Source organism: Nelumbo nucifera, chromosome 2 (genome assembly GCF_055504915.1).
Source record: "Nelumbo nucifera cultivar China Antique chromosome 2, China Antique-T2T, whole genome shotgun sequence".
In the NCBI taxonomy this organism is placed as follows: Eukaryota; Viridiplantae; Streptophyta; class Magnoliopsida; order Proteales; family Nelumbonaceae; genus Nelumbo; species Nelumbo nucifera.
This window is the reverse complement of record NC_142650.1, coordinates 35,825,373-35,848,278: the sequence shown is the minus strand read 5'-3', so window position 1 is coordinate 35,848,278 and position 22,906 is coordinate 35,825,373. Positions and strand designations below refer to the sequence as shown.

At 35.5% G+C, this 22,906-nt stretch overlaps 1 protein-coding gene and 1 pseudogene across 2 annotated transcripts; both read left to right on the top strand.

Moving 5' to 3' along the window:
- Window positions 1-5,059: 5,059 nt before the first annotated feature.
- Window positions 5,060-9,357, top strand: LOC104612342 (uncharacterized protein At4g04980-like). Of its 2 annotated transcripts, XM_088899265.1 has the most exons (9): window positions 5,060-5,803; window positions 6,283-6,457; window positions 6,557-6,652; window positions 6,747-6,870; window positions 6,970-8,164; window positions 8,291-8,453; window positions 8,560-8,724; window positions 8,823-8,975; window positions 9,065-9,357. In XM_088899265.1, exons 5-9 carry the CDS (start codon window positions 7,449-7,451, stop codon window positions 9,317-9,319), a joined length of 1,452 nt encoding a protein of 483 aa, XP_088755391.1. In that variant the 5' UTR covers window positions 5,060-5,803; window positions 6,283-6,457; window positions 6,557-6,652; window positions 6,747-6,870; window positions 6,970-7,448; the 3' UTR covers window positions 9,320-9,357. The 2 variants fall into 2 exon arrangements, with proteins under 2 accessions (XP_088755391.1, XP_088755392.1); XM_088899266.1 differs by lacking the exons at window positions 6,557-6,652; window positions 6,747-6,870.
- A 3,461-nt stretch (window positions 9,358-12,818) lies between these two features.
- On the top strand, window positions 12,819-17,135 carry LOC148802100 (zinc finger BED domain-containing protein RICESLEEPER 2-like; annotated as a pseudogene).
- The last annotated feature ends 5,771 nt before the right edge of the window (window positions 17,136-22,906 follow it).

The window sequence follows — 22,906 nt, the reverse complement described above, 5'->3', positions numbered from 1 at the left end:
TTTGCATTATTTCCAAATACAGCCTTAGGCTCAGTTTAGAATAAATACAAATATATACAAAATAATATAAAATATAAGGCTTTACACTCTATATATTTGTATTTGTACTCCCTCGAAACTGAGCCTTTTTGTACATAGTGGCAGTCTATAATTTACTCTTTTATATTAATATCCAATAATTCATGTTATAAATAATGTATTAATTTATTGTTTTCTATATGTCTTATATACTTGACTCCAATACATTCACAAAACCAATATTAACGGGTGTTCACAAAAATAAAAAACTATTTTATTTTTGCTGACATGGCAGTTGAATCCGGATTTGAAGTGATCATCAAACAAACATATTTTCCAAATTTAACAGAGTCATGAGAGTGGCCAAGAAATTAACTGACCACAGCCCTGGGGTTGGGCATGCGTATGTTAGGTCGTTTTGGTAGTGCTGGCGGAGGTGGCAGGCATCATTTCATTTTCATTGATAGAAATTATTAAAAGCCATATATATGCAAGGATTGTGGCAGTTCCACTCACTCTACTTTTTTGTGCACAAATGCACATCCACAGCCACAAACCTAAGTTGCCATTCTTTCAAATTCAAGCAAAACAAACAAAGCTTTGTCCCTTCTGCAAGCCTGCAACCCAATTGAATTGGATTTCACACTGCTGCCAAGACATTAGATGAAATGGGGACAGTGCTCAACTATATATATATATATATAACACACTCATATACATTGATTGATTGAATCAATGTCCATATAGCTCAGAATTGAAGAGAGAAGAATAGAGCAAAGGATGTCCTTCAAAGCCTTGTCTCTGTGCCTTCTTGTGCTTTCACTAGCCTTTTCTTGTGAAAGCCGTCCAGAAAGAAAAGACTTGGGTCTTGGAATTGGCCTGGGACTTGGCCTTGGGCTTGGTCTAGGTGGTGGTAGTGGCTCCGCATCTGGGTCTGGTTCTGGTTCAGCATCTGGGTCTGGTTCTGGTGGTGGTGGTGCAGGGTCTTATGCTGGCTCTGGTGCTGGGTCGTATGCTGGTTCTGGCGCAGGTTCAGGCTCTGGTCATGGCTCGGGTCAAGGCAGTGGTCAGGGATATGGTTCTGGGTCTGGTTCAGGACAAGAGCAAGGCTCTGGATATGGTGAAGGTTCTGGTTATGGATCTGGATATGGTTCTGGTGGTGGGCATAATTAGATATATACCCTACCAATTGCCTTATCAGTTGTATATGAATAAAGGACATTTCTTACTACATGTCCCCATTTAATCAATGGATTAGCTTTTTATTTTGTTTCATAGGCCACTAAACAAACTACGTGAAATGGATACACACATAAATTAGTGGCATTTATTTACGTTGCTATGGCTGCGTTTGGTTGCAACACAAAATTATTTGCACTAGGATAAATGTATGAAAGTGTAAATGAAAATAATGCAAATTTTGGTTTGATATTGTTCTGGGTTTTAGTTTATTCTACTTCATATCTTATTTTATTGTATTTGAAACGAAAATAAATCAGAATTTGCACCCAAATTATTTACACTGTTATAACTTTGCATCAATACAAATTTATTTATGTTACAACCAAACACAACCTATATAGATCATATTATGCACCATTATAGATTTATAGCCACGTATCTGTGTTGTTTTAAAATGAGGGTAAAAGACTAATAGCGTATTCCCTTGTTTTAAAATGGACTAATAGCTCCCCTGTTGGATGACATTATTGGACAAGATACTCCCCTGGCCCAGGAATCCGTTAAGATCCGTTTGTTTGTAACCTCACATGCCGCTAAATATTTTCTTAAACCTAATGCTGCCCCTTTTGCTTTAGGAAACCAGAAGAAGCATTTATTTATAAGAAAGATTGGATTTTTGAAAGGAAAAAAGCGTATTCTTTCTTCATCCTATTTTTCAAATCAACAGACAATAGCTTCCATTTTTCTTGTTTTTGTTTTTTTATGATACTCATGGTAAGTTATGGACATCAAAGGTGTAAAAAAAATGAAAGCTGGATGCTGTAAAAATTTAGAATTAGTCCAACACCAAGACGATAGAGAATAATGAAGTGTTAACTGAGAATAGCCACTGTAGGGTTGAAGTGAAAAAATGTATTATGCATTCTTTACCCAACTGTACGTAGGCCAACGATGAGTGTTGATTTTAACAACTTGAAATGCCAAAGGGAGCTGTTGGGTCCCTGAACGAATTAAAAAAAAAATGTAAACACTAGGAAAATCAGTTGAATGATCGTATGAGAAGGGATCATAGGCAGGAAGAGAAACCCATGTAAATTATAATGATACCGGTCTGGAAGAGAAACCCAACTTAAAAAATAATTAAATGAATACGATGAAATAGGGCAGAAGAAGATAGTTCAATATGTATGAATATTCACCTACAACCGAATCCTACTTAAATGAAATTTGCAAACAAACTCTTGATAAAATTCAAAATAGGTACATTTCAAATAAAATTCATACTTCCCTGTTTTGAAAACATGTTCATACCAAAAAGAAATAATAGTGTATAATATCAACCTGAAAAAAAAAAAAAAAACAGAGTGGCCATTTATAACAAGAATTGAGATTAGAATAGAATTCAAACACTATCAATCATATAATTGTTAGGGCGAAGTTGGATTTGTGGGATATGAAAAATATCAATATGCATGGATTATTTAATTTTGGATCTTTCACGGGTAGCTGTAAATTGTATATTTTTGGCACTGGTTCGATCGAGTTGGGAGGGAAAGTGCTACCTTCGAGATGCGTTGTTGTTGTCCCACTCTTCTTCGATAATTCAATGGAATAACATTGTCACGGTCAGTGATTACAAGTCAGACCACATGATTATAGATGAAGAACCCCATATTGAAGGGTGGGGATGGGGTGCCTTCGTCTATAGAGAATGATGATCAAAACATGATGTTGAAGAAAGTGGTCCCAACACTAGCAGAGTCTGCAACTGACTATAGAAGTGTTGTTGATGTAGAGAACGTAGAGAAAGTGACCAGTGAGTGTAGTGGTGGAAAGCACTCTATCTTTAAAGTCGGATTTCCTGCACTTGTTTATGTGTGTGCTGGGGTGTACTCCCAATTACATTGAAACACCTCACACTTCACGTGGTATCCTAGGTCACATGTGCGAGTCATTTAATGGGACCGTTTGCATTTTTCTTAATATCTCATTTTTTTTAAACTAAAAATTTAAAAGAAAGAATTAAAATAAATACTTTGACCGCCCATTTTTTCAATACTCATTGGCCGGTCAAGATTCCATATGCTTCACAAATCCCTTGAGAGTTTTCTGTAGCAGTGTTTTCATTTATGGAGATAGGCACTTATGGAGTGATAGATTTGTAGCAATCTCTATTTGGAGTTCTGATTTTTCTTTCCTTCATTCTCTGCTAAAGGAAGAAAAAGGGATTAGTGTTTTGTAGACAATATTAAAGTTTGTCATGGAATAGTCTTTCAGAAATTGTCACCTTTTCTTTTATCTTTTAGGGTAAAATACAGAAACCTCGAGGAAGTGAACCTTTCTACCAACTTGTCTCATGGAATAGTCTTTCATAAAGTGTCACCTTCGTCCTGGTCTCATGTTTCTCAAATTTACAATAGTTAGTTGCCTCCATGACAAATCACTTTTCTAAGAACCTTTCTACCAACTTGTCCTAGTTTTGGAAGTTTTTCGGCACAAAGTTGACAAACCAAGTGTAAGATAAACCGATCAGATATTGGAAGACTCCTTTACCTTTAGAGCTCCGTTAATGGCATATGGTCCAAGTATGTCCACAAACTTTCTTACATGCTTTCGAGCATTCCTAGTTGTTCCATTGTATTGTTTCCAAGTAGAAAGTGGAAAATAGCCTAGAGGATAAGGTTCCTTGTACAAGGCCTAATATGATTTAGTGCTGAAACCTCCAATAATAAACTACAGATAACCTACTGTCTCTTCTTTAGATAGCTGCTGCATCTTTTTGCATTACTTTCCTCCCACCATGAGAAATGGATCTAAGATTCCTACATGTGGAACATGGGATGTCGGGGTGGAAATTGCAGCTATCACTAAGCCAGCTCAGTCGGCAACTGTTATTTTCACTCTCACTAAAGATGTGGTGTGACATTCATCTCTGAATCAAACTACTAGTGGATAGATGCTTTTGTTATGGAAGAGGGTTTTCCTATAGTTGCTATTTTGGGCAACAATGAAAACTTTCTTTTAACCAGCCAAAGAGTTGGTCTTGCTTTTCCTTGATCTTGGCAAACTTCTGGTGCTACAAATCTTCCAACTTTTCATGGAGTCCTTCCATCCCATAGCCTTTACTAGCAAGATTGACTAAATGGTTGTGAAACATCTCATCTTCTACCTGCTCAGGAGGTGATTATATAGGTGACTATAATGAGATTTCTCTTCTAGTAAAGGTTGTGTTAAATCTCTTTCCTAACCATATCTTTTCTTTGCGGCATCTTCTTTTCAAGATAGAAATAATAGATTCTTAATGTAAGGCAGTAGTAAAGGTTGTTTTGGCTCTAAAGTTGAGAAGGAAATGAAAATGATAATGAAGAGAGGCTAGGGTTCGATTAGGGAAACTTAAGGAGAAGGAATGATCCCCTCTCCTATCAGAAAGACCTCTATTTATAGGAGAGAATGGCTTATACATGCATGGAATGAAAGACTCTAGAATCTTCTTAAAGAAGTTTTTTTAAATGCCTAGGTTAATTTGATAGGGTGGGGACCATCGTCCCTTTTTGTTTACATGTTTCCATGATTGCATTCTTGTACCATAGTCCAATTTTCACTAGTGTTCTAATAAGAAACCGTGATTCTTTCAAGGAGGAAATGGCCATAGTCGTCTCTCGGTGAATGGCCCAGTTAATCTTTGATAATATCGTGGCAATAAACAAGTCCATCCTCTTGCAAATGCACTAGAATATATATATATATATATATATATATATATATATATATATATCTACATTGTCACGTAGGATGCTAACTAAGTGCCAAGCCATTTAGATTGTTTCTTCAAATGTATAGTAGAGGGAAGCATCAATTTGATATTTTCCCCCAACACTCCCTATTTAGGAAATTGATACTAAATAAACAAATTCAATTTCGATAGGCATATATGATTATCATGTTGTTAATTATATTAATTAAAAATACAATTAGTCCTTAATAATAGTAAATAGATTATATCTTTAATTCTTTTCATTGCCTATGGGACAATACGACCTACAATATTAATAAAAAATGGAATATCATATGTTAGAATTACATATTTAGCATAACTACATATTTTTCTCCTTTGAAGGGCGATAATTAGGGATCTATTAGTTGCTATGACCACATAAAGAACAAAACAAAACCGTTTAAGCTAAGTTCACCAAATAAGATCTTGGTAATAGGTAGGATTATGTGGAGAGAGACCTCCTAAATAAAGCTATTGACGCGTTCTTATCTTGTAATCAATTCTCACCTTAAAATCCTTCTTCAATTTCAAGCAATAAAACCCAACACAATGCAGAACATATTCATTTCTTTTTGCAAATATTGTTTTAATTCTGAGCGTTCATTTGCTTTGCTCGATACCCCTTCTCTTTAAACAATTTCTTTCTTTCAACCACTTTCATCAACTTCAGAGTTAAACAAACTGGCATGGCATTTAGAAAACAATTATAAAAGCAATACTAGTCCCCCAACAATCTCTTTAGAAATATAATTTCAGCAAATACAAATGGCATTGAGAGTGCAAAACTCAAAATCACTTTTATTTCACCGTAAGTTGGGCGCTTTCGAGGTAGGGTCACTTTCATATGATTTTTTTTTTCTTTCTCATTTTATGTTTGAATTGAAGGTAATTAAGTTCAAAATATTTTATCTGAGCAACTACTTAGAAATTTTGAACCACATTTTTAACTCTTATATAAGATCATTATTATTATTCATTATAAAATTGTACCTTCAGAGAAACAAAACCCAATTATACGTGAAGTGGTACAAAAAAGATTGGAACACAATAATTTCATTGTGGTTATCATTGCATTTGAAAGCATGGATTTATTATTTAAGATATAAATGTTTTGTTGTTAATAATAAATTCGCAAGGATGCATGCTTAAGGATTTCAACTCATTTCTATATACTCTTACTCATGGAAATGATTCAATTGATATATAGTATCATTTCTTTATTGGACAATTATACCTCTATTAATAACCAACATGTCTTACAAGTAATTTGTAATGTATTAATGTATCCAAAAAAATTACTAATGCAGGCATTCAAGGGCATTAATGTATCCAAGAGTCAAAGGGAAATGGTGAATTTGATGAAAGAGAGTTTGTGGATGGACAAGAAGCTTTCAGTTAATGGTTGAACTTCAAAAGAAGATCTTGACCTTTAGAGATATTATTGATCTTCCTCTTTGCAATGAATACAATCAGATCAATGAGGTACTCTTACCATTTCTCAAAATTTGACAAGAATTTGCACTATAAAAGTTCTATGGAGTTTATTTCCATTTTGTTTATTTACTTTGTATCTTCTTGTAGTTGATGATGGGAATTTTATATGACCTCCACAAGCTTTATCCTAAAGTCGTACCCAATACTCCAATGGGAAAACCTTATGAAATGTCTATAAATCAGGTTTACCATTTGTTACATAAAAGTCTATTGAAAATAATTTAATAAATGTATTCTTCATAACTAAAAGCTAATAAAATAAATGTTGTTTGTATAGAGTTTGGTGTTCCTCTATAATGCTCTTAAATCTATTGGTGATTCATGGGCTAAGAAGCATGAGTGGTTGACCAAACTCAAATGTCAGAAAGACAATGACATAAACATCAACTCAGATAAATTAGGTACACTATTATTTTTTTTCTCTTTGGTACACTAGCTAGAAATCTCAATACTTCATCAGACCAATAGTAACTATTTATTGATTTATCATTGTGTTGAAGGTGAAAGAGTGTTAAGGAAGCTTGATAATATGATTAAGGTGGCAAATGAAATGCGCAATTTCATAGATGAAGAAGAAGAGAAGAATGATAACATTATAGAGGACTCGACTTTTGGAGATATCTTGAATAAATCTTATACAAATAATAAAAATCCTTATCTTTATCCAACTACTACAATTTCATTCCTTATAAAAATAAGGGAATTTTCTGATTTTTCTTTATTCACCACCATTTCTTTGGCCTCTTAGGCTCACCGTCACAAATATACTAACCTAATATTCTAATCCTACGATCCAAACAATCAAAAAATCTGAAGAATCGAGCTGATCAAATACAAACTCTGAAATACTACCACTAGTAAGGGCCGAGAGAGAACACGAATATGAGAAAGACAAAAACAAAATACTAAAGGTCCAAATGTCTTGTTCAAGTGACACAAGCAATAGGGCTAGAGTAGTACAAAGAAGCGCGCTTAAAAAATGAGTACCCCTCCAATGCATGTGATTCAAACGAGCAAGAAATCTAATAAACTAGAGTTGAAGAGTTGCGAATCAAAGACAAATTCTGAAGCATTACCAATACCAAGAGTCAATAAGGAAACTGGAGATGGTAAACACACAAATGAAATGTCAAAGGTCTTAATTCCTTATTCAAGTCAAACAACAAGCAACAAAAGTGATGCACCTTATGAAATGAGTGCTCCTCCCATGTATGTACCACCACTCCAACCTACTTTGAAACCTAATGTATTAACACAACCATCAACACTGCCCACACCTTTTGAAAATGTATTACCACAACCACCACTAGCATTAACATCAACAGCCCTAAACCTAGCCCAGTTTGCACCACCCATAACTCCTTTAGATATAAAAGTAACTCCACCACAACCACCACCAATCCCTCCATCAAAAGAATCAATGTTGATGCCACAATCATCATCCATGTCTCTAATAGTGGGAGTAACTCCCCCACCACCTCCTCCACTTAATATAACAAAATCTCTACAACTTAAGAAAGCAAATACCAAGTTAAAGAGGTCAATGCACATGGGGAATTTGTATCGACTACTCAAAGGAAAGATGGAAGGATCTTATTTGGGTGGAAAGCCATCTCAAGGGAGAAAGAATCAGATTGAGGGTTCTATAGGTGGTAAACAGGGAATGGCTGATGCAATAGCAGAGATGACGAGAAGGTATGAAATCATAAGCAACTAATTATTATAAATTGCAATGAGTGAATAGAGATATTAAAGAATTGAGTTAAATTTCTAAGATATTTTTTCATTCCCTTTTCTCATTTAAATTCCTTATTATCTTAGGTCAACATACTTCCAACAAATTGAAGATGTACAGAAGTATGCAACATCAATCATTGAAATGAAATCTGCAATCACTTCATTCCAAACAAAGAATATGGTTGAGCTGCTTAAATTCCACCAATACGTGGAGCTTCATCTTGATGACCTAACTGATGAAACTCAGGTCACTTCAACACTAGCTTGTTGTTTTGATACATTTCACCATCATCAACTTTTGTTCTTTGGTCACTTTAACTTTTGTCTCAAATTACTCAATTCTTTAAATATAGGTATTATCAAGATTTAAAGATTTCCCTATAAAGAAATTGGAGACGCTAAGGATAGCAGCAACACTATATTCAAGGTTGAATGCAATTGTTGTGAATCTAGAAAACTGGAAGGTAGTGGCTCCTTTGAGTCAATATCTTGACAAGGTTGAGTGTTACTTCAACAAGGTAAATTCTCATCATCAATGAGCGAAAAACACTCATATGTATGATTATCTTCCCCCATTGCAGAATTGTCATCAATAACTAAAGATGTAAAAATACAGATTAAGGGAGAGGTGGATGCATTGGAAAGAGAGAAAGATGAAGAATCTAAGCGATTTCAAGATCACAATATCCACTTTGACTTCAATATTATAGTCCGAATCAAGGAACTGATGGTGGATGTTTCTTCTAGCTGCATGGAGTTTGCACTTCAAGTAGGTCCCTTGAACAGATATTGCATGATTAATTGATTTTACTAAGAACAATTCTTTACTCTTTTTTGAGCATCTATCTATTGTTTTAGGAGAGAAGAGAAGCAAACACAACAACTAATAGAGAGACCATATCAAAGAATGGCAACCAATCTAGTGCATCTATTAATATGCTTTGGAGAGTTTTTCAGTTGGCTTTTCGGGTGTATACCTTTGCAGGTGGACAAGACAATCATGCTGACAGGTTGAGCAAAGAGCTGGCTCATGAAATACAGGCTATTCTCAACACTAGTAATATATACCCTTCAAGAACTTCATTACCAAATGAACATATATCTCATACTTAAGCAATATAAATTTAATAGATTAGAACCACTTCATCACACCAATGCAAGTACTGGCATATGGATTGTGTGCTTAGAATTAGATTTTGTAAAGTTAATGGTTTAATACAAGGATATTTAGAGAAAGGTAAAGGCCAAGTAAGGACCAACATGCAACTAAAAATATGAGCTTATGATCTTAGTAAACCAAAGGTATCATGGTTTCATTTATAATAATTACTCAAAGGGGTCACTGGAGCACAGAAAAGCTTATCCATTCTCCTACTTTCCGATCTTCTTTTTCAATTATTTGATTGTTGTCCCCTACATATTCTCTCATACTATTATAAACACATTTGGTGTTGCTTACAACTTGTTAGAAAGTTCTACTTCCACTAACTTTAATCCTTGTCCACAAGTTAGAGGTACTATATTGAAAACCTCAATGGGTGCTTTAAGATATAGGTAAAATCTACAATGTAGAAATTGCAGCATGAAGCGAAAAGGTGAACCAATTATAAAGTGAAATGTCATAGTTGGGATCTTTAGTGTTTTTAAAATTTTTAATGTGATTGATAAGTACACCTCCGGATCTTCTATCCACTACTTGTTCCCACATCTATACCCACCGAACACCGCTATCGTGTAATGGGAACATCTCCCTATGAATGAAAAGGGAGATATTCCAAATGTGCAATTGTTATGTCCCATGGGTGGAGATGTGGGAACAAGTAGTGACAGCAGATCCGAGCCCGATAGGTACACCTTATAAAACATGAACAAATTAAAAGATATTTTGAGATATAATGTTGTTAATGTGGTTGGTTAATATTGAGTTTTAACGTGTTGCCAATATTCGTTTTTGCACCATAGCGAGACAAATCTAAGATATTCATATAGAAAATCAAGTTCTCAATTTCATTATGGAGAGTAAAAATAAGCGACCAACCAATTTCTTTTTGCTTGTAAAGGATAGGGAATTTTATTATTTCCAAAGAAAAATTAAAGCCCATATCTTGGTTTTCAAAATACATTGGATGCTATGCTTGTTGATGATACCCAAAAATCCACAACCCAATTTGACATTTAATCTGATTATCTTAGATTTGGATGATGTGTTTATGGATTTGACTCCATTTGATCCGATTAAAATTCAAATCCGATTATATTTGTAATATTTATTGATTTTAATATATAAATTTTATATATTTATATTTAAAATTATAAAAAATATATTTTTATATTTTTATTAGATATGAATTTACATATATAATAAATTTAGTTTGTTATATTTACATTAAATTATTATTTATAAAGGTTGAAAATTAATTAACTTCTTAATTTATTTTTATACTTTAAAAATTTAAAGTGGAGTCAGATTAAATCTAAATCCAACCCAAGTCATTATGATTTGAATTTGAATCCTTAGTCTTCAAATCCAATTGGATTTCGAATCGTATTTGGATGAATGTTTTCAATAATCAGATCGGATTTGAATTTTGTTGAATTCAATCCGAATCCGATCTGATTACAACCTTATTTAACACTAAGGTAAAACTATAATGCAATCTTTTTACCTTTCAATGGACACAAATTTTTCACCTACAAGCAAGATAATAGTGTCAAAAACTCTAATTTTCTAGAACAGTGCTTCCAAAAATATTCAAAAACAATAATGGGAGTTCCATAACAGACCACATTAATGCTTCTCTATAGACGGTTGAAAGATACTTTTGAATCTCAATTTATAGGAAGAGAGTTCTATGCAAGAAAAACTATTAACAAATTGGGAAATTGTCTTCAGATCGTATAATACAAGCAATGACATATCTAGTTCAGGAGCATACTTCTAAGTTTATGTTACATAATTTTGAAGTTCAAGTAACCAATAAGAAGTAGAACAAATTAACTCAATTTTAGTTACATAAACGTGTTCGTTATAAATTGGAAGAAAAAAATGCACAACTCCTTTGGGGAAATCTCAAACAATTACAAAGAAGAAGTAGAAGTTAAATACAGTCGCCACAATAACTACATATGATTAAATTGCAACCCATATTCTTCTACATTTTTTATACGGCTTTGAGTTTGTTATCATTTTGGTCATAGAATAGAGAAAATCTCTATCCCTAGAACATGGTTGATAAGTGGAATCAGAGAAATATTTACAAAGAAATCAAATATAAATATTCTTAAATCTTAGCATAATGGAAATTGGAAAAAATAGAGAGCATTTGGCCATTTGTAAAATCTAGTGTTGTCGGTGAGTGTGGTTGTGATTCCATCCTAATTATTGGGCCAGTTGGATCAGATTAGGTCCACCACAAACCAAGCTATAAGAGTAGAAAGCTAATACAAGCTAAAAGGCCTAAGCTATTGTTAGTGAACAAGCAAATCCCAATGTAAAGATAAATAACTCACCTGAAGTCTAGCCCCAGATTTAAATCAACCTGATGTGCATTACTTAGCCCTAGGGGTGTCAATTGACCAGTTTTGGGTTGGATCCAATCCGATCAAAACCTTATCAAATTGGATTTGGACGGTCCATTATAGTTGTTGGATTGGGCCAATCCAAAATAAAGTTGTCCATATTCTTATTGGTTCGAGTCGGCCCTGAACCAAAACCCCAATAGTTTTTTTTGCCAAACCCTATCAATTTGAAACCATCGAAAGTCGAAACCAAAACCATCTAGACTCTAAAAGAAACCTTCAAAGGCTCAAAGTTTAGAACCTTTGTTCGAGGTTTGGAGTTCTGAAAATCCTGTTCAAACGTTCGAAGCAACTCTTCTCTAGTAGTTCTCTATCAGGTGGCTCTTCTCTTCGGCGATTTAAAGCAACTTTGCGAATCTAGAAGACTAGAACCAGGATTCACTCACTCTCTAGCAAGCATTCTCTCTAGTGGCTCTTCCTCTTCGATGGTTTGAAGAAACTCTAGAAATCTAGAAGACTGGAACTAGGATTCTCTCTCTTTGGCAAGAATTCTCTCTAGCAGTTCTCTATCAAGTGGCTCTTCTCTTCAGCGATTCGAAGTAACTCTAGAAATCTGGAAGACTAGAACCAGGATTCTCTCACTCTTCTCTATCAGATGGAAATAGTTTGGTTTTCCTTGCAGCATTGACATCCTTTTGTTTGATTTTTCTTGTGGGGTTGACAACATTCTCTAAAGTAATACCTGTAGAATGTTTAGTACAGTCCTAGTAGCATCTTGATCCTTAAGAAAATCCACACTCTGGCATGTCCATCCTATGATTTCTACCCATTTCTGGAGAATAAGCTCACTTTTGATTTATAGTAGAAGTGAACTTTTCCTTGACTATTATACTGACAGAGGGGGAAAAGGGGGGTTATTAGAAACGTATCTTCTATTAAGGTTTTTGCCCATTTTATATCCAATGTATCTTATGTTGAGGTTTTCAAATTCTATAGCATTTGCATTCTCATTTTCATCTTCTTAGTTGAATATTTAGTTTTTACAATTATGTATCTTATTTTTTTTGTTGTTTTTTATCTTTATGTATCAAGGATGAATTAACCTAGCATTGAAAATGCAAGCAATTCTTAAGATGTCAATGAAACATCTATGGCATCGAGTTCTAGTCGAAGGAGGACTAGATCTAAAGCTTGGGAGCACTTTAAAAAATAAGATTGGATTATGGGGAGGAGAAAGTTGTTTGTATATATTATGGAAAACAATATATGGGAGGAAGTAGTAAAGGGACAAGCCCCTTGTTGTGTCATTTACCAAGATGTCCTAAAATGAAGGAAATGTGCACTAGTGAACAACAAGCTGAAGTGGAGTTTAGATTAGACCAAGTTAGGAGTAGAATGAACTTAGCAAAGATGATAATGAAGCATGAGCATCCATTTATCATAGTTGAAGAAGAATTTTTTCAAATATTTGTCAATAATCTTCAGTGATCATTTAGGTTTTTTTTCTAGAAATACAATAAAGAGTGATGTCATGCAGATTTACTTGGGTGAAAAGGAGAAGTTGTAAAAATATTTTGATGGTTTGGATTGTCAGATTAGCTTAACCACTGATATGTGGACTTTGGAACATAATTTGGGGTGTTATTGTTTAATAGCACATTTTATAGATGATGGGTGGGAGCTAAAAAAGAATGTTATTGTGTTTATGGTAGTTGATTGTCCCTTTGTTGACTTGGAACATTGATAAAAGAAATATGTTCTATAATAGTTGATAATGCCTCTAACAATGATTCTATGGTTAGGGAGCTCAGGAATTGGCTCTGTGTCAAGGGTTTGCTCCCATTGAATGGTAACATATTTCATGTGAAATGTGTTTCTCACATCTTGAATCTTATTGTGCAAGATGGATTGAAAGAAATATCAACATTGTTGCATAAGATTCGAGAAAGTGCTAAATGTGTAAGGCTGACACCCCATAAGAAGCAAAAATTTGATAGTGCAAGAAGCCAAGCAAAAGTATAGCATAAGAGAAGGGTGGTTGTTGATTGTCCAATGCGATGGAACTCCACATATGACATGTTGGACATAGCTTTAGAGTTGAAGGAAGCATTTTGTCGACTAGTCGAGCTCGATCATGACTATAAGAATCTACCATTTGATGAGGAATGGGAGATGGGGGCAGTGGTATGGGATTGTTTGCAAGTTTTTTTACATCTACACAAGAAACTTTTCAAGTACTACTTCCTCAACCTTAAATGTATTTTTCCCAATATTTGCACAATCAAGCTTCTGTTGCTTCAGTGGCTAGATAGTGAACATGAGTATGTTCATTCGGTGGCAAATAGAATAAGGCAAAAATTTTATAAATATTGGGATGAATGTTCTTTGGTGCTTGCGATTATCGTTCTATTTGATCACAGGTTCAAGATGGAGATTATAACATATTACTACAATCACATTTATGGAGAGACTGCTGAGAGACATGTTACAAGAGTTAGAGAGGCAATGAAATGACTTATATTCAAAGTATGTGGGTTTTGATACAGAGGAAAGGTTACTTGCAGGCTCTAGTATTGCATCTTAGCTATTGAGGATTCATGGTGCCATAGATTTTTTGAGTGGTTTTGATTGGTGGTTGATTGAGGAGCATCCGGAATGTTGTCTAGGGACTTAAAAGTCAGAGTTGGATCTTTATCTTGAAGAAAAACTATTTCCTAGAGGTGAAGATAGAGTTTGATATTTTGAGATTCTAGCAAGTTAATGGTCCCAAGTTTATGAATCTCTCTATATTGGCATGTGATATTTTGTCAATTCCAGTATCCACTATAGTATCCGAGGGAACATTCAGTACTAGGGGTAGAATAGTGGATCAGTATTGTACTTCATTACTTTCAGAAATAGTGGAGGCTCTAGTTTGTAGGCAAGATTGGTTAGAAGTACTAACTACAAAACGTAAGTTAAAAATTGGATATTCAAGAAGTTGTTCTCTCTCCTATACGTTTTTGTTTATTTATATGTTTTTGTTTCTAATATGTGCTTTTGGTTGTGCATTATTATGTTTTAGAATTGGATCTTGAAGCAGTTGCTACTTGTCCTGTATGTGTGGCTTCTACAACTAACATTAACCGAACATGTAAATTATAACAAATAGTCCACAATTAGCTTATTTGATTTGCAAAGTGTTCGTATTTACATAATTTGACTAGCAAATGATTTGTTTTAGGAAATTGGAGCATATGCCATGCATCTAGTTGGACACAATCTGAACTAAACTGTTTTACTATTTGTATAGGGGGAGGGGCCCCTTTCCCCACCCAATAGAAAATAAGCAAAGGATCGTACAGAAAAATACCTCAGGGGTCCTCTGGTTTTCTATTTTCTTCTATTATTCTCCTTGTCTTTGGAATCCATTGACATAACAACCTCCATGCATTAAGAATGCCACATTCCTTTAGAGATTGGACATATTTTATTTATATATGGTATTGATTAATACACATCAAAACTTCTCTAGAATGGATTGAATTTATGTGCCAGTAACATACAATAGGTTTGTTGATGTATGGAAATTGGCAAATGGGTTGAAGTGAAATATTGAATTATATGTCATAGTTTTATAGTTTCTTGAAATTCAAAAAGAAAAAGGACTATGGGTAACTGAGGTGTGATGACTGATTTAATGACAAGACCGAATTAGTATCATAGTTTTCTGTTTAAACTTCACTTTGTACATCTACTGCTATAAGGGCTTTTCTCTGTGAAGCTCAGTCTTGGAATTGTTTATATACTCTCTTTCTCACTCCCAATCTCCTTATCTATCTCTCTCCCTCTCTCAATATCTCTTTAACTCTCTCTCCACATCTCTCTATCCCTCTCTCTATCTGTCAACCACATACTAACCCTCTCTTTCCCTCTCTATCTCAATATCTCTAACCCTCTATTAATATATCCTTACTTATCTCTTCATCTCTCTCTCTCCATTAGCCACATACTAACCCCCATTCAGTCATGATATAACATAATAACAGTCTTTGTGCTTCTAGTATCATAATTGATTTTTGGTTCTATAGCTATAATAACAAACCTCATGCCCACTAAAATATTTCTAATTAGGTCATATTACTAATGAAAATGACACTCATGCCCAATTATTTCACATTCAGTCAGTACACTCACTTTTCTATTAGTCATTTGGTACACTAGCTTGATCCATGCAAAACTAGATTGACTATTCATCATAGTAGATGTTAACGGAACGACTGAAGGGGAGTAGCCAAGTCAACAAGGTCCCTTCAGTTATGGTAAAAGATAATGAACATGATGGGATGTGCAAGATCAGTTATGGAAAATGAACATGCATGATAAATTATACACTGATGGGAATGTTTATCATTGATGAGTAGCAATTATCTTATGAAGATCAGTTATATCATTGCCACTCATAGCAATTATCTTATGCAGACCAGTTTAGGTTATCTTTAATATGTTACAAGAAGTTTTGGGCCTAGAGGCAAGTTTTAGCATGATTGCATATTAGTTTTGAGAAATCCTGATAAATTTATGGTTAGGTTGGATTTTTCCATAGGTAGTTTAAATTGCATGTATATGGGATGAGGTGCTTCTTGTAACCTTGTTTCTCCTAACAAACTTTGTGGCAGAATATCTGATTGGAAATAGGTAATTATGTAGAGAAAAGAGTGAATGCTAATGATAATAACTTTTGAACATTTTCTACTTCAAGCGCCAATTAGGTACACCATAGAAATCCAAAAAACTGTTCCCTGATGCCTAATACTGAAGCAAAACCTATTGGTGCCATTACTAACACCTTCCATTACATGCTTTTCTTTTCTCAATTATACTGTTTGTTATCTTACCTCCTAGTGACAATAACTCATTCACTTTCTCAATATAATGGATAGATATATGGTATATCTTGATAAATCTGATAAATAGTAAAAATTTCATTGAAGTTTGCTTAATATTATTGATGTTAGTATCCATAATGATTTTCTAGTGGTAAGGGTGATTCACTGAATTTCTATGAGAAAGGAATTTAAAAGGGTCATCATGGATTCCATTCCATGGGGATGTGGAGTGATAACTGCTTTTTCTCAACCTAGTTGTCTAGCATCCATGAATGCCACTAGAAAGGGATAATTGAAATTGAATTTTGATGGTTGTTCGGTTGGAAATCTAGGTCTATCTTTTATAGAAGAGGTAGTAAGACACAGAGATGGTAACAAGAAAGTTATACCCATCAGGAGGGGAAGATCTGGTAGTTGGAGACTGGAAGGAAGCTCCCCAAGAACAAAACTTTTTCTTATCACTTTTTGCAAGGTTTGGAGTTGGTATATATACCCACCAGGATGGGAAGATATAGTAGTTGGATGTCCTCTAGTTGTCCTTGGACACTTTCACATTAAATTCAAGAAACAAGGCCACCAACATATTTAACTGAATATCTCACTCAGGTAGACTCCAAGATTGGAAAATGACCTTGTTGACTCTCTTGCATGGGGAGGTGTAAAGGGACACTTAGATGTTATTTCTTTTTATCTTTCTTCAGATTGTTAGCCTTTTGTTGCATTTTAGTCCCTTGATCTTCATAAGAGGAGGGTTTATCATTTACAATAACTGATCTTCATAAGATAATTGCTATGATGAGTAGCAATTATACGTAAGATAACAGGGTTCCTTCATAAGATAATGAACATGATGGGAGGGTTTATCATTTTAGTCCAGTAGTCGATCAAGATTACAATCAGCCTTGAATTCGAAAGAAAAGGAAACAGAAATTTTAGAAGAGAAGAAGAGAGGGAGAAAAGAAGAAGCATACGAAGAGATTTTGAAAAGAGAGAGAGGGATGATCAGTTGATCTGCCGACCCACTCTTAATATTTATATATGTTGACTAATTGTAAAAGGGTTGAATTGCCCTTATTTCTTACATGGCAAATAAACTAATAATAAAGCTGAAATAACAAGTTGTAATAACAAACTGAAATAACTACCCAACTAACACTGACATAACTAACAAAAAATATGATATGTTGCCATACGAACACAGTGGGGACCACTGTAGTGGGGTCCACATCAGTGTTCTCTACACTCCCCCTCAAGTTGGGAATAGATATTGCATAGGTCTGCCTCTAACTTCTTCCTTGGAACAACCTTGGTGAGAAGATCTGCGAGCTGCATGGTGGAGGTGATATACAGGAGACACACTTCTAGAGACGAAACCCTTTCTCTAACAAAATGTCGGTCGATTTTGATATGCTTAGTTCTGTCATGCTATACCGGATTATGAGCTATATTAATAGCAGCCTGATTATCACAATACAACATTAAGGACTTCTCATAAGCAATACCCAACTCCTCAAATAATGACTTCAGCCATAAGATTTCAGCCACACCATTAGCCATAGATATATATTCAGCTTCAGCACTAGAACAAGAAACAACACTTTGTTTCTTACTCTTCCATGAGACAAGGTTACCTCCTACAAAGGCACAATATCCAGAGGTAGACCTTATATCATCAACACTCCCAGCCCAATCTTCATGTGATCATTATTCTTGAATAATATACCTCTACCTGGACGTCTCTTCAAGTATGATAATATCCTTTCAACTGCAAGGAGGTGAGTAGTTCTAGGAGAGTGCATATATTGATTAACAACGCTAACTGCATAACCAATGTCCAGTCATGTGAGACAAAGATAGAGGAGTTTTCCAGCCAACCGTTGGAACATAGCTTTGTCTTCAAGTGGCTCTCCACCCTCTGCACTGATCTTGTGATTCTGTTCAATAGGTGTATCTGCAGGCTTAACACCCAACTTTTCAGTTTCTTCCAATAGATCTAGAACATACTTCATTTGAGAAATAAAAATCCCATGTTTAGATCTAGCAACCTCAATACCCAAGAAGTATCGTAACTCTCCGAGATCTTTCACCTCAAACTCTTGATGAAGGAGTTGTTTAAGAGACTCAATCTCACTATTATCATTCTCTGTCACTACAATATCATCCACATATACAACAAGCAAAGTCAAAGAAGAGTCCACTCTTTTAATGAACAATGTATGGTCTGACTGGGCCTGTACATAGCCGAATTTTTCAAGGGCTTGTCTGAATCTATCAAACCAAGCTCTGGGGGACTGCTTTAGTCCATACAAGACTTTATTCAACTGGCAAACCTTCTTTCCTGTCTCTGCATCATAAAATCTAGGAGGTAACTGCATGTAGACTTCTTCCTGTAAGTCTCCATTGAGGAAAGCATTTTTAACATCCATCTGGAACAAGGGCCAAGAGTAACTGGCTGCAAGGGATAGCAAAACTCTAAAAGTTGACATCTTTGCTACTGAAGCAAAAGTCTCCAAGTAATATATACCATAAGTCTGAGTAAATCCCTTTGCAACTAACCAGGCCTTATACCTTTCAATGGAACTATCAGCATTATGTTTCATAGTAAATACCCATCTACATCCAACCGGTTTCTTTCCTTTAGGCTGGTCAACTAGCTCCCGAGTATTATTCCTCAGAAGGGCATCCATTTCAACTTTCATTGCATCTTTCCACTCAAGAACTGATAAGGCTTCCTGCACTATTCTAGGAATAGGATTATCACCAATGGATGTGAGAAAGGACCTGTAAGAGGGGGAAAGGCGATCATAGGACAGGAACTAGGAAATGCAGTGAGCTGTGGATGTGGTGCAACGCCGTTTGCCTTTACGAACTGCAATGGGGAGGTCAAGGTCATCCAAAGGAGGTAAAGTAGCAACAGTGGAAGGTATCTCAGTGGGACCTGGATCTGATAAAGAGACTGTGGTACCTGGATCTAGATCCATAGAAGGAATTGGGGGCCTGGACTGCTGATGACCGAAATCAACTTGCCTCCACCGCCTGTGATAGACTCTCAAATCCTGACACCTCTGACAACCCTCCCCATTACATCTCTCATCACTCAAAGAAACAAGTAAAGAAACTTTTGATGAGTTAACCCCACTCTCACTACTCTCCCCCTGAGGAGAAACCCTAGGGTAATAGGGTACCTCCTCAAAGAAAGTAACATCCATCGAGACAAATCTCCTCCTAGAAGTAGGTTCATAGCAGCAATAACCCTTTTGAGTTTGTGCATAACCGAGAAAAATACATTTAGAGGCCTTATGATCAAATTTGGAACGATGAGGTCCAATAATCTGAACAAAGCAAGTGCAACCAAAGGTTTCGAGGGGAACAGTAAACAACTCTTTATCGGGGTATAGAAGGGTAAATGGAGACTTCATGTCAAGAACCCGTAAAGGAACTCGATTAATGAGATACACTACTATAAAAATAGCATCTCCCCATAAATGAATAGGCACATTGGAGTTAAACATAATGCTTCTAGCCACCTCCAATATGTGTCTATTCTTCCTCTCAGCAACCCCATTCTGCTATGGTGTACAAGGACAAGTACTCTGGTGAATAATCCCATAATCAAGCATAAGAGGATAATGGGTTGGTAAAGTATTTTTTCGCATTATCGGATCTGAAGATTTTGATTTTGACCCCCAAACTGGGTTAAAATCATCTGATGAAAGATTTCGGTCAAGAAATCTATATCCCCCCATAGAAGGGATGTGATACGGGTATAGTCATTAACAAACAGGTATAGTCATTAACAAACAACAAGAAATATCTATATCCCCCCATAGAAGGGATGTGATACAGGTCCCAAACATCAGTGTGCACAATATCAAAAGAATTACTATTTCTTTTATTACTCAAGGAATAAGATGTTCTACAATGCTTTGCAAGCTCACAAATCTCACATCTTAAATTTGACATCTGAACAAACTCAAACAATTTTGGAAACAAACTTTTCAAAGACCGAAAGGATAAATGACCCAACCAATTATGTCAAAGCATAACCTAATTAATAGACTGAGAAACAAAAGACTTCTTATCTTCACGATCTCCCCAATGAGAACTCTCTCCAAGCAGATAGATCACATTCGTCTCACGGCCAATCCCAATCACCTTCCTTGTTTCCAAGTTCTAAAAAACACATCGGTTAGGAAAAAAAGTTACTGAACAATTCTGATGTTTTGTAATACTAATAACTTAAAGCAAATTAGTATCAAGCTTAGAAATATGCAGAACTGAAGATAAGAAAATGGTATTAAACAACTTGATGTCTCCCTTGCCAGAAATGGGAATAAGAAAACCATAAGCAATTGACGCTTTATCTCTACCAGAAGATAAGTGATAGGTGGTGAACAGTGATGGCAAGCTAGTCATATAGTCAGATGCACCTGAGTCTATTACCCAACAATGTTCAGTGTTACTTGGAGCTGAAGCATGGTAAGCTGAGGCCCGAGTACCTGAATGAGCAAAGGTTGATATGGGAGGAGCTGATGGTGGCTGAGATGACTGAGCTGAATTCCCAACTTCCTTTTCCAACTGAGTTAGGGTAGCCCGGACAGTAGCTAGGGTGTCTAGAGGTGTGTCTTTTGTGCCCGATGAGGATGCAGAATCGGTATTAATAGCCATATGAGCATTACCCCTTTTATTCCTCAGTTTTGCTGGAACTAGATGAGGGTGCAGCTTCCAACATGTGTCTTTAGTATGCTTAGGTTTCTTGCAATGTTCACACACTAGATCCCGCTTATCTTCCTTCTTTATATCCCTCTCCGTATCACCCCCAGACTTAGGTTTAACTACTGCCAAGGCTGATGGGAAGGGTTGATGCTGCATCATAACCTTTCTCCAAGTCTCTTCACTATGCACCAAAAAGTAGGCTTAAGATAAGGTCACACTGTCCCTTGTTAGTATTTGTTGTCTCACAATATCATAGTCAGGATTCAGACCAGCTAGGAATTCAAAAACCCTATTAGTTTTTCAATTTGCTTTCTATGAGTCTGTGCATCCTTCTGACTTTCCCACTCAAGTGTTTCTAGGTGGTCAATTTCATGCCACAAAAATTTCAAAGTAGAAAAGTAAACCGAGACCGGTTTCTCTCCTTACTTAAGTTTGTTAACCTCACACTTCAATTCATACCCCCGGGCAACATTAAGGGGTTGGGCGTAAGTCTCTTTCATGACATCCCAGATTTCCTTGGCTGTTTTTGCCCACAAATAGTTCTTGCTAATATGTGGCTGCATAGAGTTGCACAACCATGTCATAACCAAATAGTTCTCCTGAACCCATTTGGTATAAGTTTGGTCCTCCTTAATTGGTTCTTTCACATCTCCCAACAAGTAGCTGAGTTTTCCTCTACCCCCAATAGCCATCATGGCCAATTGAGCTCATTCTAAGTAGTTTGATCCATAAAACTTCACAGTTGTAATCTGAAAGGCATTCTCAGACATGTTACCAGAACTGCTAGTTCCAAAAACACCTTCCCCCTGATTCTTAAACTCCATTCTTGGTTAAGAATTAATAATAAAAAACCTTTTAAACTACTGTAATAGAAAACAACACCCAAACAACTGATAACAGCCGGCCTAGGTCTTCCAAAGAACAAAGAAAATAGAATTTTGTATGAAACCAGTTCAAAATCTGATCTAAAACCAACAACAGTTCTGAATTTTAGGGTTTTCTCTCAAAACTCTAAAAGGAAAAAACAGATTTTCCAGCCGCACCTCTCAGAATAGACCAAGATGATTTTTTCCAAGGTTATTCTCAAGAAAAAACTTACTTTATGAAAGAAAAATCTCTGGTCGCCACCTTCTGTCTGATGCAAAACCCTAATCTTGAGGATCCAAAGCCTTTTCTGATTCTTTCTGACTACTGGAACTCTCCTAGCCTTCTACAATCTTCTTAGTAGTAGTCACACACTACCAGTAACCTCCAAGAATCAGTCGATCCTCCTTTGTTGAAAAACTTCTAAACCTAGGAAATTCTCATGTAGTCAATCTAATTAGACTAACATAAGAGCTCCTAGTTCAGCTATGATACCAAGTAGTCGATCAAGACTACAATCAGTCTTGAATTTGAAAGAAAAGAAAAAAGAAATTTCAAAAGAGAAGAAGAAAAGAGGGAGAAAAGAAGAAGCACACAAAGAGATTTTGAAAAGAGAGAGAGGGTTGATCAGTTGATCTGCCGACCCACTCTTAATATTTATATATGTTGACTAATTGTAAAAGGGCTGAATTGCCCTTATTGCTTACATGGCAAATAAACTAATAATAAAGAT

Excerpts from the sequence above, each read along its gene's own strand:
- LOC104612342 (XM_088899266.1), top strand. The coding sequence starts at position 7,449 with ATGAGTACCCCTCCAATGCATGTGATTCAAACGAGCAAGAAATCTAAT. Across the intron at positions 8,165-8,290 it reads ATAGCAGAGATGACGAGAAG|GTCAACATACTTCCAACAAA; the intron begins GTATGAAATCAT and ends TTATTATCTTAG. Across the intron at positions 8,976-9,064 it reads GCATGGAGTTTGCACTTCAA|GAGAGAAGAGAAGCAAACAC; the intron begins GTAGGTCCCTTG and ends CTATTGTTTTAG.